The following is a 17859-nucleotide window of genomic DNA, read 5'->3' as shown; positions in this document are numbered from 1 at the left end:
CACACACATTAATACACATACATAGACACACACACACATGTATGTATGGATGTATATATGGGTACTTGTAACACAGTGGTCCCGGTTGCCCAGACGCGGATTCGCGCGTGCGCGCGAGCCAGACGTAGGTACTCGATACTCGATCGCCCTTAAATAATTACTTTTTTTTACAGAAACGCGAACGTATATAACGCGCAAAATTATTCCGTAGAATTTATCAAATTAAATAACGCAAAATTAATATATTTTTTGAAATTGCAAATTATTTAGAATATAAAAATCTGGCTGCTATTTCTAGGTGCCTGAGTAACAACCTCGCGGATTTACAGATAAATGAATTAATTACTATTTTACAGAATAAAATTAATGAATTAATTATATAAATTAAATATTTCTTGAAAATTAATTAATATTAATATTTTTTGAACAAAGTAAATAATTTTTAAAACTTAAATAATAATTTTTTTTTACACAAACGCGAACGGGGAAAAGGGGGTGGCGAATTCGATTTTTTTATTTTCGTTGAATGAATTGAATGAATAGAAAAAATGTATACTATATGTTGTACATACCTTAATTTTTTCTTTTTCATGACATTGTAGCAAAATAGTAGTGAATTATATAAATACCAGCAGTACATTTTTTTTCTGGGGTATTTTTTTTCAACCTCGTCACATATTTGCACCTTTCAATTTAAACAAAGTCTTAATTAAGCAATTACGGCAGCTTAGCAATGGTTTCAATACAGGCGTGACATCTGTATCTCAATTGTTCAAAACCCTTCGAATTTTTTCGCACGTGATGATATCATAGTGAAAACTTTCAATTACGCGCGCTTAGAAGTATGCTCGCAAATTAATACTACCAAAATTTTGAAGTTCGCGCTCCGCTTGTGTGTGTGTGTGTGCGTGCTTTAGGTGTACGTAGGTATGTGTTTTTGTGTGTGTGTGTCACTGAAGCCATACATACATATATACATACATAACCTCTCTCTCTCTTTTCTCTCTCAGTCACTCACTACAAAAAGTGAATAAAAAAAGTTCAGTTATTTCTGTCTTTCACTCTCTCTGTCTCTTTACACACACTAACAAAAGCACTTCACTTACACACCACACTTTCTGTGTCGCACAACCCATCAAACACACACTCACACACACACACTCACGCACGCACACATGTACATCAATGCTTTCGGAGTGAAATGTTAAAATATTGAGTTTTCTCGAATTTTGTCTTAATTGGGGGTGAAATTGAAAGAAATTTTTTTATGGCATGACCGAATGGAGTACTTTGAAAAATCTTAGGTAAACTCTAATTGAAGAAATTGTGTGAGGTGTAAATCGTTATGTATTTATTTGTTTCTGTTTGCTGTGTTTTTTTTTTTGAGTAGTGGTTTAGGGTACACTTGCAAAGAGAAAGTGGGAGAAATTATGTTGATAGCATGAGTGATCCGTTTTATAGAAATACTTTCAGTTTAATCTTTGCACACTTGCAAAGAGAAAGTAGTAGAAATGAGAGTGATAGCGTGAGTGAATCAGATCGCTCCCTTTTTGTGTGTGTGTATGTGTGCGAGTCCTGTAGCCCACACTAAGAAAAGCATTTGACTTATACACCACAATGTGAGTTTTCTCTAAATTTTGCTTAATTGGGTTGAAATTTTAAAAACTGGACGTGGCACGACCCAATGCATTCTACTCTTAAAAATGCTAGGTAAATTGTAATTGAAGAAATCCTATATTGTAGATTTCTATAAGATACAAAGGGAGGCAGATAAAATCTGCCTTTTATAATAAGAGACTATAAGATACCCGCTTTTGGTTAAACTGCACCGCAAAATGTGGGAGTAGTTACGAATCTAAATAGTAGGAGACAGACACACAACTTCACTTTTATATATAAAGATATAAGCCACGTAGTTATATACACATACTTTGTTATATACACATTCTTAAAAGAAAATGTTATTTTGAACACAACATTTACAAAGAATAAAATATTTTTTGGTTTTTCTTAACCCTTTCGTTACTATATTTATGACCAAAATACACCCCTTATGTGTTTCAATTAATTTCTAATGTAATCATAAATTTAGTCTGGTTTCATTAAACAACTATAACTTTTTTATTTATGAATTATAATAAGAGATATATTAATCTGATTTTTGGAAGATAATTTAGTGAAATGTTCTCAACCAATTCTATACTATAATTTTTGTCACAAAGTGACTCTAATTGCAGGTAGATACAGGTAAATTCAACAATATATAAAATTATTAAAATTTTGTTCAAACATCGCTATAGAAAATGGGTTATTAGCTAATATTCAATTGGGTATACAACAAAATTTTACGATAGAATTTGTTATTCTGGGTAACTTTCTAATACCCATAATAATATTTATGGCAAAATAGGCCTTAATTTCATTTAAGGTTGTGGGAAATAACAAACTATCGTTTCTTTCGCTTTGTTTAGGTTGAGCGTAACAGTTCGTTTCCGCCGTAATGATTTCAAATAGGCTCATTCGAAAAAGTAAAAAGAAATAGTCTAAGGCTTTACTCTTCTGGGAAAGTCTGTGGCTTGGTCCAGTTTCTTCAGAGAAATCACCGAAAGAAACAGTTTTTAAATTTTCACTCCATTCAGGTGCCAAATCATTTTCTTTATCGCTGTCGGAGATCTCAGATTCACTGTTTTCACTTTCGGAAAATGAAACATCAGATTCATTATCAAATACCACATGCTTTTTTTTTTCAGTCATAGAGTTAGATTTATGAAGGTCTTCAGTAGAAAATCCTTCGAATTCTGACTCGCTGCTTGATATAATGAAATTCGTATCCATTTTTTGTCAGAATTACAAATTTTGAAAACACAATAGGAACAAATTTCGGAAAAAAATCTCCCATAATTCACGGAATTAAAATTACACTTCGATTTTTGTACAAAACTGTAGTTGAACTGTTTACGAAGTATAATACGTGTTTTCACGAATGTTCTAAAGAGATTTACTCTGATATTCTCATTAACCAAAATTTTTTTCGGGCGGTTTGGTAACGAAAGGGTTAAACGGATGCATGCATTTATTAATAACTATATATAAGTGTCGTCTGTTTATACATAAACACTGTTTCATACTGCAATTATATATACATATATCTATATATAATATTATATAATAAAATATATATAGAGTAAAATAAAAACCAATTTACCTTTTCTGTATTGTTATAGCAATTTGACCGTCCGTGTGTCTTTGCAAATGTGTTGGAATGATAAGTGAGTTGTGTTTTGGCGCCTTTTTTACTAATAACAAACACACACATGTTTGTATGTAGTTGTTTGAAACGTTTGTTTGTCACTGTCATATATGTATGTGTATGCGTGTGTGTGAGGAATGACACACACACACTCACGCACGCACACATGTACATCAATGCTTTTATCAGCGTCATAGACAGAAACAAATATTACATCGCCATCGCATTCTATTGTCTACCTGTCAACACACACACAGTGAATTAGTTTCACTTTATTCGTTGCACACTGTGTGTGTGCGTTTGCGTGTGCTGTAAACCAGACTAAGAAAAGCATTTGACATATACACCAGAATGTGAGTTTTCTGTAAATTTTGCTTAATTGGAGTTTAAATTTTAAAAACTGGACCTGGCATGACCTGATGCATTCTACTCTTAAAAATGCTAGGTAAATTGTAATTGAAGAAATCCTATATTGTAGATTTCTATAAGTGACAAAGGGAGGCAGATAAAATCTGCCTTTTATAATAAGAGATAGAAAATAGCTCATCAAAACAATGGGAGAAACCATTGATAAATGTCAGCAATTAAGTAAATATAGGTACATACAAAGAATTGAAGCACTTGAACTAGAGATACAGTTATAACAACTTGTTTGCGAATATTACTGTCCACATAATATACACACACACACACCACACAAACAAATGCATGCATGCATACGTACATACATACATTCATACATACATACATTCATACATACAAACATACATACACACATTGAAACATACATACATACATACACACACACATACATACACACATACAAACATACATACATACATACACACATACAAACAAACATACATACATACATACACACATACATACACACACACATACATACATACATACACACATACAAACATACATACATACATACAAACATACATACATACAAACATACATACATACACACATACAAACATACATACATACACTACCGTCAGAAATTAATTAGCACCCTTGATTTGCTCTTCACTCAAGGTATGTGCTGTCACCTAGTGGCCATATATCGAACTATTGCTTTGTTGCGAGTTCACTGTTGCGCAGAACGATGACGTAACTTTGTTTGCAGAGCAGTTTGAGAGTCTACAGCCTTATGATGTTGACATAGCAGTGCAACAACTTGGAGTGCGGATGCAGACAAATCTTCCTTTGTTTAATAGATATAGGTAGCGCCTTGCAAGGACCGAAATCACACCATACTAAGTTTTCTCATCGCGTAAGACGTTTTGAACAGCTCATAGGTTAATTGATTTAACCTATTTAATGTAGAAATTTGAGAAGTGCTAATTAATTTCTGACGCAAGTGTACATACATACATACATACACACATACAAACATACATACATACATACATTCATACATACATACATACATACATACATACATACATACAAACATATATACATGCATACATACATACATAATACATACATACATACATACATACATACATACATACATACATACATACATACATACATATCAATTTAAATACACAACCAAAAGAGCTACTAATGGTTTCATGCTATCATGATACTTGAACAGGCATATTTATAAAATACACTATGTATCTTAAAACAATCTTTCTGGCTCTGTTTATGCGTAATATATATTTTTTTTAAAACAAGAATGTTGGATAGCAAGAAAACAAGGAAAAACATGGAAGAAACATGAAGAAGGTTGGTGCAAAAAATGGAATAAGTAAAAAGAAGTGAAATAAAAATAAAAAACTGATTCTCGTCCTCCCTTATTGCAGAAAGTTCATTAAATACAACCATTTTAGAACAAAATAACAGATAATATGTCAAAGTCTGCAAGAGAGCAACTCAATCAGGAGCCAATCATAGACTGACCAATGATTTTGCATTCACCAAGTGCTTAACCTTATAAACTATTTTTCAAATTTGTCCCTTGTGCCTCTTGAACGAGTGGTAGCAAGTATCATGGTGGTAACTACAACACCCATCTCTCTCTCTTGCCAAAGCCCAGATTCTCTTGCTCAGATCTTCTTTCATCTTGTACTACAGCTGTTGGATGAATTCCAGGATGTAGACAAAGTCAGAAAGCCCGCTGTGTTCTTTTCTGTTGGCCACAGCTTCATAGTCTCCACTGTAGTTGTCCACAGCCCTTACATTCTTCATAGAGCATTCATTGAGCAGCAGTCATGATGTCCTGCAATTTTTGCACCCAGTGTGAATACTCATAATACTGGTAACTTTTTTCCAATAGCCATGTGGGTTCCAGTCAGCTAACTTTTTCTCTACAACTTTAATCTTTACGCTCCCTAATGTCCAAGCTGTAAAGTGGTTGATGTTAAGAAGGGCACCCAGCCATTAAAAACTATACCAAAGTAGACATTAGACCTTGATGCAGTCGTTGGACACATCAGTTCCTATCAAAGCACCCAACCCATGCCAGCATGAAACATGAATGTTAAATGATGATGATAATATGACGATATAGATTCATATCTATCAATCTATCTATCTCTCTCTCTCTCTCTCTATATATATATATATATATATATATAATGTAGATAAAATAAAGTAATTGAGGTAATCAGAGTATGCGACAGAATACTTAAGATTAGATTAGCGCTTCATCATAGTTTAGCAACCATTATATCAGCCTATGCTCCTCAGTCAGGGCTAACTGATGGACAGAAAGACCGATTCTATGACACTCTACTGCAGACTACCTCGTTGACGAACGACAGAGACCTTCTCTTTGTGTCTGGTGACTTCAATGGTCACGTTGGACGACATGCTGGGGGCTTCCATGGCGTACATGGAGGCTATGGCTTTGGTTCCCGCAACGAGGAGGGAACCAGGCTGCTGGAGTTCTATGATGCAAATAATCTTATGATTTGCAACACTAACTTCAGGAAACCTACCAGCCACCTAGTCACCTACCGATCGGGCCAACATACCAGCCAAATTGACTACATCCTTGCCAGGCAAAGGGAGAGATGGCTACTTATAAATGCCAAAACCTTCCCAGGCGAAGAATGTACCCCACAACATAGACTGGTAGTTAGTGACTTTAGGATCAGGACTAGGAGAACAACCAGAAGACGACCAACATGGAGAAGAAGGATCTGGAAGCTTAAAGATCCTGCGAATGGACAGAGATTTAGAGACATGCTACTTGAAGCCTTTGACGAAGTAGAAGGGGATAGAGTATCACATGGAGTAGAGGGCAACTGGATGTTTCTAAGGGACAACCTGCTGAGAGCCACTGACCAGATCTGTGGCTGGTGCAAAGTCCCCTCTCGTCCCAAGGTAACGTGGTGGTGGAACAGTGTTGTAGACAGGGCTATTAGAGAAAAGAGACAGACTTGGAAGCACTGGAAGAATAGTGGTAGCAGGGAATTGTATCAGACTGCTAAAAGGGAAGCTAGGAGACAGGTCTATCTAGCCAGAGGGGAAGCAGATAAGAAAAAATTTGCCAATGTTCTGCGCCGTGAGGACCAAAGACTGGAGGTGTTTCGCGTTGCAAGACAGTGTGTGAGAGAGAATTGTGATGTGGTAGGAGAGAAGTGTGTTCGCATGGAAGATGGTTCACTTGCGCTAAACGAGGATGCAAAGAGAGAGGCTTGGAGACGCCACTATGAAAGGTTGCTGAATAAAGAAAATGAATGGGATAAAGAGAGTCTGCCGAACGTTGACCCAACAGAGGGACCAGCTATCAGGGTTGATAGTTCCTTGGTAGCTAAGGCAATTAGAAGCATGAAGACAGGGAAAGCCCCAGGCCCATCAGGTATCACTGCAGAGATGCTCAAAATATCTGGTAGTGTCGGCTATAGCCTAGTCACCCGTATAGTTAATCAGATGATACATGAAGAAGTCATACCCAATGACTGGTGTAGCAGCATAATAGTCAACTGCTACAAAGGTAAAGGTGATGCCCTAGATACAAATAATTACAGAGGTATCAAGCTGTTGGATCAGGTGATGAAGGTTACAGAGAGGGTCATAAGCCAACTAATTAGAGAGAGAGTTAGTTTAGATGAGATGCAGTTTGGGTTCGTGCCAGGGAAAAGTACCACTGATGCTATATTCCTGGTAAGGCAGCTGCAGGAGAAATACCTAGCCAAAGATAAGCCCCTGTACCTGGCTTTTGTTGACATGGAGAAAGCCTTCGACAGGGTCCCCCGATCACTCATCTGGTGGTCAATGGGGAAACTAGGAATAGATGAATGGTTAGTGAGAGCTGTGCAAGCCATGTACAGGGACGCTGCTAGTAAGGTGAGGGTTGGCAATGAGTACAGTGAAGAATTCAGGGTAGAGGTTGGGGTCCACCAAGGCTCAGTCCTCAGCCCCCGCCTATTTATCATAGTCCTCCAGGCAATAACGGAGAAATTCAAGACAAGATGCCCCTGGGAGCACCTCTATGCTGATGACCTTGCTCTAATTGCTGAGTCACTATCAGAACTGGAGAAGAAGTTTCAGGTGTGGAAGCAAGGTTTAGAATCGAAGGGCCTTAGAGTCAATCTAGCTAAAACCAAAGTCGTAATAAGTAGGAAGGTAGACAAATCACAAACGCCTTCAGGTAGATGGCCCTGCTCGATCTGTAGAAAAGGTGTAGGTAGAAACTCTATAAGATGCACCAAGTGTAAGCTATGGACACATAAGAGGTGCAGCAATGTCATAGGAAGGCTAACTAGGAAGATGGTTTTTGTATGTGGCAGATGCTCGGGAGCATTAACCTCTGAAAATCTGCAGAAAACAACTTCCGTCACTTTCCAGGGGGAAAAACTAGAAGTAGTTGATAGCTTCCATTATCTTGGTGACCAAGTTAGTAGTGGGGGTGGGTGTGCTGAAAGTGTAACGGCTAGAGTAAGAATAGCCTGGGCAAAGTTTAGGGAGCTCTTACCTCTGTTGGTGACTAAAGGCCTCTCGCTCAGAGTAAAAGGCAGACTGTATGATGCATGTGTACAAACAGCCATGCTACATGGCAGTGAAACATGGGCCGTGACTGCTGAGGACATGCGTAAGCTCGCGAGAAATGAAGCCAGTATGCTCCGATGGATGTGTAATGTCAGTGTGCATGCTCGACAGAGTGTTAGTACCCTGAGAGAAATGTTGGACCTAAGGAGCATCAGTTGTGGTGTGCAAGAGAGACGATTGCGCTGGTATGGTCATGTGGTGAGAATGGATGAAGATAGGTGTGTGAAAAAGTGCCAATCCCTAGCAGTTGAGGGAACCCGTGGAAGAGGTAGACCCAGGAAAACCTGGGACGAGGTGGTGAAGCACGACCTTCGAACTTTAGGCCTCACTGAGGAAATGACCAGCGACCGAGACCTTTGGAAATATGCTGTACGTGAGAAGACCAGGCAGGACAAGTGAGCCCAGCCCACTTATGAATGCCTTTCCTCCCTTGGCCACAAAGACCTGTTGAGGCAAGCGAAGTCGATATAGAACCTCATCCGACGACAGGCACCCATGCCAACCCCCTCTGCTTGCGAAGACATGTTGGGGCAAGCGAAAGCAAAAGCGAAATCAAAATCGAACTGAACCAGCCAGGATCCCTGGTCTGGTGGTACGTAAAAAGCACTATCCGACTCGTGGCCGATGCCAGCGCCGCCTCCACTGGCTTCCGTGCCAGTGGCACGTAAAATACACCAATCCAACCGTACGACAGGCACCCATGCCAAACCCCTTTGCTTGCGAAGACATGTTGGGGAAATCGAAATCGAATTGAACCAGCCAGGATCCCTGGTCTGGTGGTACGTAAAAAGCACTATCCGACTCGTGGCCGATGCCAGCGCCGCCTCGACTGGCTTCCATGCCGGTGGCACATAAAATACACCAATCCGACCGTGGCCGTTGCCAGCCTCACCTGGCACCTGTGCAGGTGGCACGTAAAAAGCACCCACTACACTCACGGAGTGGTTGGCGTTAGGAAGGGCATCCAGCTGTAGAAACATTGCCAGATAAGACTGGAGCCTGGTGCAGCCTTCTGGCTTCCCAGATCCCCGGTCGAACCGTCCAACCCATGCTAGCATGGAGAACAGACGTTAAACAATGATGATGATGATGATAAATGAGAGAAAACCACCTTTTATCAATTCAAAATGAACAATTAAATTACACCATCGAGAAAATTACATATAATAGAAATATAAAATATAAAATAGCAATAATATACCGATGATTAAGTAAATTGCAAAAAAAATAATAAATATGTATATAATTAGTAGAATAACGACACGTGTTTCATGGCTATATTTAAGAAATGATTATAGTAAAAAATAAATAGTAGTAGTAAAATCACTTCGATATAGATATATCCACTCATCAGGTTAAAAATAAACTAAAATAATTAAATAGAATAATTAATTAATAAATATACTTTAAAATATGGAGTGGTTGGCGTTAGGAAGGGCATCCAGCCATAGAAACATTGCGAGATCAGACTGGGCCTGGTGCAGCCTTCTGGCTTCCCAGACCCCAGTTGAACCGTCCAACCCATGCTAGCATGGAAAGTGGACGCTAAATGATGATGATGATGATGATATATAAGATATTAAATATACATTAAGTGAAAACTAAAAACAATACTTAAATTATTCAATACATTAAAATTAATTAATATACACAATGCTAGTACAAGTCATTAAATTGTAATCAAAATAAGAAATGGTTCAAATATAGACAAACTCATTAAATAAGCTAACTATATAATTAATATACATGTGTAGTATCTATAGATTTAATATATCAATCAATAATATAGTTGACTAAATATCAATTGATGTAATACCTAATTATCTTAAAATGTAATACTACTTAATAAATATACCAGCTAATAATTAAATAATATATTGTCTAACAAAATTAATTCACAAATTAAATCTAATGTGATACGTTAGATGCCTTTATATATATATATATATATATATATATATATATACTCTTTTACTTGTTTCAGTCATTTGACTGCGGCCATGCTGGAGCACCGCCTTTAATCGAGCAACTCAACCCCGGGACTTATTCATTGTAAGCCCAGTACTTATTCTATCGGTCTCTTTTGCCGAACCGCTAAGTAACTGGGACATAAACACACCAGCATCGGTTGTCAAGCAAAGCTAGGGGGACAAACACAGACACACAAACACACACATACATATATATATATATACATATATACGACAGGCTTCTTTCAGTTTCCGTCTACCAAATCCACTCACAAGGCTTTGGTCGGCCCGAGGCTATAGTAGAAGACACATGCCCAAGGTGCCACGCAGTGGGACTGAACCCAGAACCATGTGGTTGGTTAGCAAGCTACTTACCACACAGCCACTCCTGCGCCTATATATATATATAAAATCTAAATAAATAGATATAAGAATTAATATCTATCATAACTTATAATTATCAATATATATAAAAATGATATAATGGCGGGAATTATTTGCTAATGGAAAATAAGAAACATTTAAAGATTAAAGAAAGGTGCAAAAATATTAGAACCAATGAACAATACACTATGAAGATTTTCGATCACAATCACCGGTCCACTAAAAATTCAGTCAATAACAATAATAATAATAGCAACGATCAAACTCAAAATAATACAAGATCCAAATATTATTGATAAACAAACTATGTTACTAAGTTCAACAATTAAATTAATCTATTTGGATTTTAAATGTATAAACATGTTTAAGTGTCTAATTAATATACCCAATGCTATTACTAGTTATGAATAATACAATCAAAAATAGGAAATAGTTCAAATATACACAAATCCATTATATAAACTAATTATATTATTAATATCTATGTATAATCAGGAGTGGCTGTGTGGTAAGTGGCATCTTGGGCAAGTGTCTTCTGCTATAGCCTCGGGCCGACCAATGCCTTGTGAGTGGATTTGGTAGACAGAAACTGAAAGAAGCCTGTCGTATATATGTATATATATGTGTGTGTGTGTATATGTTTGTGTGTCTGTGTTTGTCCCTCTAGCATTGCTTGACAACCAATGCTGGTGTGTTTACATCCCCGTTACTTAGCGGTTCGGCAAAAGAGACCGATAGAATAAGTACTGGGCTTACAAAGAATAAGTCCCGGGGTAGATTTGCTCGACTAAAGGAGGTGCTCCAGCATGGCCACAGTCAAATGACTGAAACAAGTAAAAGAGTAAAAGAAATTTAATATTTCACACGATAATAAAGTTAAACATAATATTGATATTAATTAAAATAAAAATTAGTTTACTTAAATATAATACTACTTAATAAAAATATTACCTAATTATTAAAAAATATATATAGTCAAACGAAACTAATTCTCAAATTAAATTATATGTAAAATGTTAAATTCCTATATAAAAATTAAAAGATAACATATCTAATATCGAACGTAAAAAATAACTATCAAGAAACGATAAATAGATAATAATATTACATCAGCAATAATAATAATTTCAAACCCAAAAACGATTCCAAATTCAAATGAAATAGATAAACAATAACATGTCAAATGTAGCTTATCTTGGCGAAGGAAAATAGTAACTGAATTTTAAACGTAAGATAGTTAAAGCGTTTATAAAATTTAATGTGTGAAGACTTAGTGCAAAGAAATAGAATAAATACTCAATGAAAATGGCAAATTTTTTTATCAATGCCCTCAGCCATGCAGAGAGCCATGATCACAAGTTATGCAGATGATACAAAAGTTTCACAGGCAATACAGAACCCTGAAGACACTATGCACCTGCAATGTGAGCTGGACAAAATATACAAGTGGGCTGAAAAGAATAGCATGCAGTTCAATGCTGAAAAGTTTCAAGCTTTATGCTATCAGCATGCAAAACTAAATGCAATACCCAATAAATACACTGGACCTGGAGGGATTGCAATCCCAGAGGCACAATCAGTGCGAGACCTGGGTATTTACATGAGTGATGATGCAACCTTTCATGTGCATGTTGCTAAATTGGCAATGAAATGTAGGCGGCTGACCGGATGGATTCTTAGAACCTTTAGAACAAGAGACCAGGAAACCATGATGGTCCTCTGGAGGACACTTGTCCTAAGCCATTTTGACTATTGCTCTCAGCTATGGTCACCATCCATTGAGGCGATCCAATGAAGCTACACGAAGAAGATAGCCTCTGTGCAGCATATGAGCTACTGGGAAAGACTCAAGAGATTAAGACTCTATTCCTTAGAGCGTAGGCGAGAAAGATATGCCATAATATATATCTGGAAGATCCTGGAAGGACTTGTCCCAAACTTTGGCATCGAGAGTTACACAAATACTAGAACTGGGTGTCACTGCATAGTGCCAAGGACTCCAAATTTGCCATCAAGATGTAGGACAAGATACTGTGATAGCCTGGGCTTCAGAGGCCCACAGCTCTTCAATATCCTTCCGAAGAACTTAAGAGACCTGCATGGGGTGGATGCAGATGTCTTTAAAATGAAACTGGATCTCTTCTTGTCAGGTGTCCCAGATGAACCAACTTCACGGCAGGAGGTGCAGATGAGGGCAGCTGCATCGAACTCTCTCATGCACCAAATGGCAATTGCTAAAAAGCATTCATGAAGTAAAATCATGTAGCAACACCAAATGGCAGTGCCCCAGCATGGCCACAGCTCGTGAGCTGAAACTAGATAAAATAGAAATAAAAATAAAATGAAAAATACGAAAAAAACGAAAAAACATTTAAGCCTCATGAACTAAAGAAATGTGAGAAAAAAACACAACTTATGGAGAAACTACCATGAAGACACTCAGCTACAACCTACAGACCCCTATTAATAAATCAATAACAAAATTAACAACAGCTAAATATTAATCCCAAAACAATACAACGTTGCTTAGTTAGTTGAGAAAGTATCACTAGATTATAAACGTAAAGAATAGTTCTTAGCGTTTATAAGAAATAAAACTCGTGGAGACATTGCGTGGAAAAATAGAATAAAATTATTAATGAAAATGAGTAAAAGGAATTCATTAATGAAAAATACAGGAATTATTTAAGCCTCATGAATCAAAGAAAATTAATAAAAATAGTAAAAATAGTATAATAAGTATTACTTGTTCATCAAAACTACCCGGACTATGGATAAATGACATTCTAATCTCTATATACAAGGGTAAGGGCCCAAAAGCAGTGTATGGTAATTCTAGAGGGATATTTGTCCTGGCACGTACCAGGAAAATACTTTCAAGGATCATGTTACACCGTCTTGAGAATGTGTGTTCACAGGTGATTCCTGAAGAGCAGTGTGGTTTCAGACCTGAACGAGGAACAATGGACACAATATTTTCTGAGGCAGGTTCAGAAATGCTTAGAGGAATAAACGCTACTATACCAGTTCTTCATAGATTTAACTAAGGGAGGCACTGTGGATTGTTTTGTGTAAACTTGGTTGCCCAACACATTTCGTGAGCATCTTTAAGGAACTATACAGAAACATAAAAGCTTGGGTAGCCTTTAGTGGTGAGCTATCTCATGAATTTTTAGAGGACAACAGTGTGAAACGGAGATATTCCTGACCCTGCACTTTTCTCTATTCATTTTGCTGCATTGCTTTGGTATGCTTTCAAAGATTGCAACAGGGTAATCGGAATTAGATTTCAGACACCTGGTCGCATTTTTAATTTGACCAGATTTAACTGCAAAGCAAAGACTTTCAAAGCACTTGTAAGAGAATTACTTTATGCTGATTCGTTGGCAAATAATGGATAGATTTTCCACTGCATATGTACAATTCGGACTAACCAAATGTTTACTCCCACACCAGGACAAACATATTCTGAACTAAACATTTTTGTGAATGGAACAAGGTTAGAAGTTGTTGACACCTTTGTTTACCTAGGAAACACACTGTCAAGAGATGGTAGTCTTGATGAAGAGATATACTATCGAATGGGGAAGTGTTGCATTAGGAAAGCTTGAAAAGCGAGTATGGGTGGAAAGAGGTATTTCCCTGCAGACAAAAATCAATGTTTATAGAGCATGTGTATTGACTGCACTTCTTTATTAAAGTGAGACACAGACCACTTGCAAGTGTCATATAAAAATGCCAGAGAGATTTCATCAAGAATGCCTCAGACATATCTTAGGAGTCAAGTGGGAATGTTTCATACCAGAGACAGTTTTGCACATGGCACATTGTAGCTCAATCGCACAACATGTTATTTTGGCTCAATTGTAGCTCTATTGAACAACATGTAATCTTGGCTCAATTGTAGCTCAATCGAACAACATGTAATCTTGGCTCAATTGTAGCTCTATTGAACAACATGTTATCTTGGCTCAATTGTAGCTCAATCGCACATGTTATCTTGGCTCAATTGTAGCTCAATCGAACAACATGTTATCTTGGCTCAATTGTAGCTCAATCGCACAACATGTTATCTTGGCTCAATTGTAGCTCTATTGAACAACATGTTATCTTGGCTCAAATGAGATAGACTGGACATGTTATTAGAATGAAAGACAAGTGATTGCCAAAGCATCTTTTTTATGGCAAGCTCAACTCTGGTAAGCAACCACAACATAAGCCAAAGATAAAGGTAAAAAGACTGTGTGAAGGAAAACCTAAAGAAACTAGATATGAACAAAAGTGATTTGGAAAATGATGTTCTAGATTGGAACACATGGAGAGGCACTGTTAGGACTGGTTGTAATGCTTGGGAAGAAAAGATGATTCAGCACTCTGAGCTTAAAAGGGCCAGTCACAGAGGAACAGTTAGAACTGTAATCAACAGTGAACATTGGACATGTATTGTATGTGATTGTTCTGTTTTCAAAAGTAGGATACATGAATCATATGAAGTCACATGAAAATCAAAATGCCCAGGTAGTTAATAATCTTGGACACCAACCGCCTCTTACAACTTGTGTCATATGTCAAAAAACTTGTAAGACAATACCTGGACTTAAAAAGGCATATGCCAGTTCACAAAAACATTCCTTCAGAATCAGATTCCAAAGGGCAAAGATATAGAAGAAACTTAAATAATATCCGTCACTTGTGTTTTAAACCCTGTCAGTCAGCAGCTGATCTTAAAAGTCATCTGAGGGCTCATCAACAGAGTGATTGTGCTGTGCGATGGGGGTGTGGTGTGTGTGTTGATGGAATGGCTATCATCTCTCAAGATGAAGCAATCATCATCATACACACACACATACAGGGTGCTCAGGCTAAACTTGATTTTTTTTATGTCTCCTTTTTTTCAGAAACAGCTTGATGTATTGGTGAGCAAACAATGGCATTGGAGAGCATAAAGATTAAAGTTGTGATTGAGAAACAGTTAGCTGACATGGAGGACTGGGAGCCATCTAAATATTGGAGATTTATCTGTATCATGATGATTTGAGCCAAGTATCAAAATGCCAACCTCATGACTGCTGCTCAAAGCTCTTTGGAAACTGCAATAGCATGGACATCATGAAAACGAAGTTCCCTCAAACTGTGATGGTCAAACTAGTCACAGGTCGAAGGACTGTGAATTTTATATACGTCGAAGACTTTTCCATTCTTCCCTGTTTGTTGTTTCCTCACCTGCCTTCACCTTTTGCTTTCTGTAAGTTATGAGGAAACAAAACCTGCTTAATAAATTTTCAGAAACTCTCCTCCCCACCTTCGGAAACAAATTTTTAAAAACAAATCTCGGATCTTTTCAGTTTGAACGGCAGTTTTTAACATAATTTCTAGGTAACTAAAAAATTTTAAACTTTGTAAACTGGTAGAATGTGTTTATAAAACATCTTTTTCTCTTGGCTTTATTGAGAAAATTCTATAGTTTGTAAGATAATTGTTGTTTTTTTCTTCAATTTCTGAAATTTCAACCAATCACTGACGTCTATTGAGGTAAAAAAAAACATTATGTGCCGTATGAATATGTCCCTCGTTTAAGAAACAGATTGGGTTTATTTACATTTGTGAAGAAAAAAAGATACCCTTCCCCCCAAACCTAATCCTAACCCTAAAACAGATTGAAATGCAATAGATCGATACTAGGGTCATAATTATGGGTGACAATTTCATTTGACACCGCTAGAAAAACTGCCGTTCAAACCGAAAAGATCCCAAATCCCAATATATTCAGAATCTGTACCATCTGAAACATATTTGTTAAAAATTTCATTAAAAAATATCCACACACACATATATAATTGTGTTAAGGTGCGTGCCTAGTGGTTAGGGGTGTTGTACTTACGGTCGCTAGTTAGGGGTTTCGGTTGCCGTGCCGAGCGATGCGTTGTTTTCTTGGGCAAAACCTGAACACTTGTACATCCTTCTTGATGGGAGATGACTATCAGATGTGCTGTTATACACTGCTAATCATAAAACACTTCCGCATACTGTGATTTTTTTGTTGTTGTTACACATATAATTTTTTCAGAAAAATTTTTAATTCCATAAGCTTATAGATATGTGTATAAAGAGATAGATATGAATTTCAACGGACAGGGATAAATAGATAGACAGATACGTAAATAAATGGATGAAAAAGTTGAAAATTTAAAATTGTGGGAGGGGTGAAAAACGAGCCCCTTATGAAACTTCATAATTGATGTTATTAAACATTGCTTGTTTCTCATAAAATCGTGATTATTTAATTTACATTAAATTATTATTTACGATTATTTAAGGCAAGCACAAGTAAAACGCAAATTCTTTTCACTTTAGTGTTTTTGTCCGTATTTAATTCTGATTTGCATATGCTCGTCAATTCGCTACGATCCCTTTAAAGTAAACAAAATCAAAAATGTTAATGAAGAAGAGAGAAATTTTTTTTAATATTTTGCATATTCGTAATCTCCGACATCTAAAAAGTAGGAATCCGAAAAAAGTTTTTTTCAAAATACTACATTTTTCAAGGGACAGATGCGAAACTGCATTGGCCCCTTTCAGACTTGAAATGATACCACCGCAACAAAAATACCAAGAAATAAAAAAGAAAAAAAGAAATAACATACTACTAGTCACAGATTCATTGTCACTTGTATCCGATTCCAACAAATTCTGCGTTTCGACTAATCTACCAGACTGATCGTGTCTCCAATCCATTTCAGTCAGTTGAACATTCATTTAAAGGCCATGACTTTGTGTTTACATCTTTAGTGACGTCAGCTGGTCACCCCCACCACCACCACTACCACTATGCTGTAGAGATTACTTCCGCCTTACGATACGCATGCGTAATTGCCAAAAGTGTGCGCTGAGCAAATCTGTTTCTCTGAATTCCGACCAACGTTCGTCAGGAATTGGTTTCTTCTTACTTTCCTTTTTTTGGAAAAAGCTTTCGTAGGATTGAGTTTCGACTGAAAGTGGTGGAAATTTCGAAAGTGGTTTTTTTTCACCCCCCCCCTACAAAATAAAGAAAATATCAAAGAAATTTCATGTTACATACTGTTGGAATTTCCAGGGGATAAATGTCGGAATTTTTTTCATCTTTGTATTCCAAGATCCTTCTTCTATTCCATTTTGAAATTTCACTCGGTGACAGAAAATGAAACAATATATGAGAGCATTAAACGAGCCTTCAAGCAGTCTATCCACATGCTAGAAATA

At 36.9% G+C, this 17859-nt stretch overlaps 1 protein-coding gene across 2 annotated transcripts in view; it reads right to left on the bottom strand.

Moving 5' to 3' along the window:
* Positions 1-17426, bottom strand: part of LOC115219814 (synaptic vesicle glycoprotein 2C) — a 92013-nt gene extending 74587 nt beyond the window's left edge. The window contains exon 1 of one of the 2 annotated variants that reach the window (XM_029790088.2): positions 17265-17426. In XM_029790088.2, the coding sequence (XP_029645948.1) occupies positions 17265-17376 (112 nt within the window). In that variant the 5' untranslated portion in view covers positions 17377-17426. The remainder of the gene's footprint in view (positions 1-17264) is intronic. The other variant, XM_036509476.1, reaches the window with a different exon arrangement.
* Between the last annotated feature and the right edge of the window lie 433 nt (positions 17427-17859).

The sequence above is a fragment of the Octopus sinensis genome, linkage group LG15 (genome assembly GCF_006345805.1).
Source record: "Octopus sinensis linkage group LG15, ASM634580v1, whole genome shotgun sequence".
NCBI lineage: Eukaryota > Metazoa > Mollusca > Cephalopoda > Octopoda > Octopodidae > Octopus > Octopus sinensis.
The sequence above is the reverse complement of the archived record's forward strand: the minus strand, read 5'-3'. Positions and strand labels throughout refer to the sequence as shown.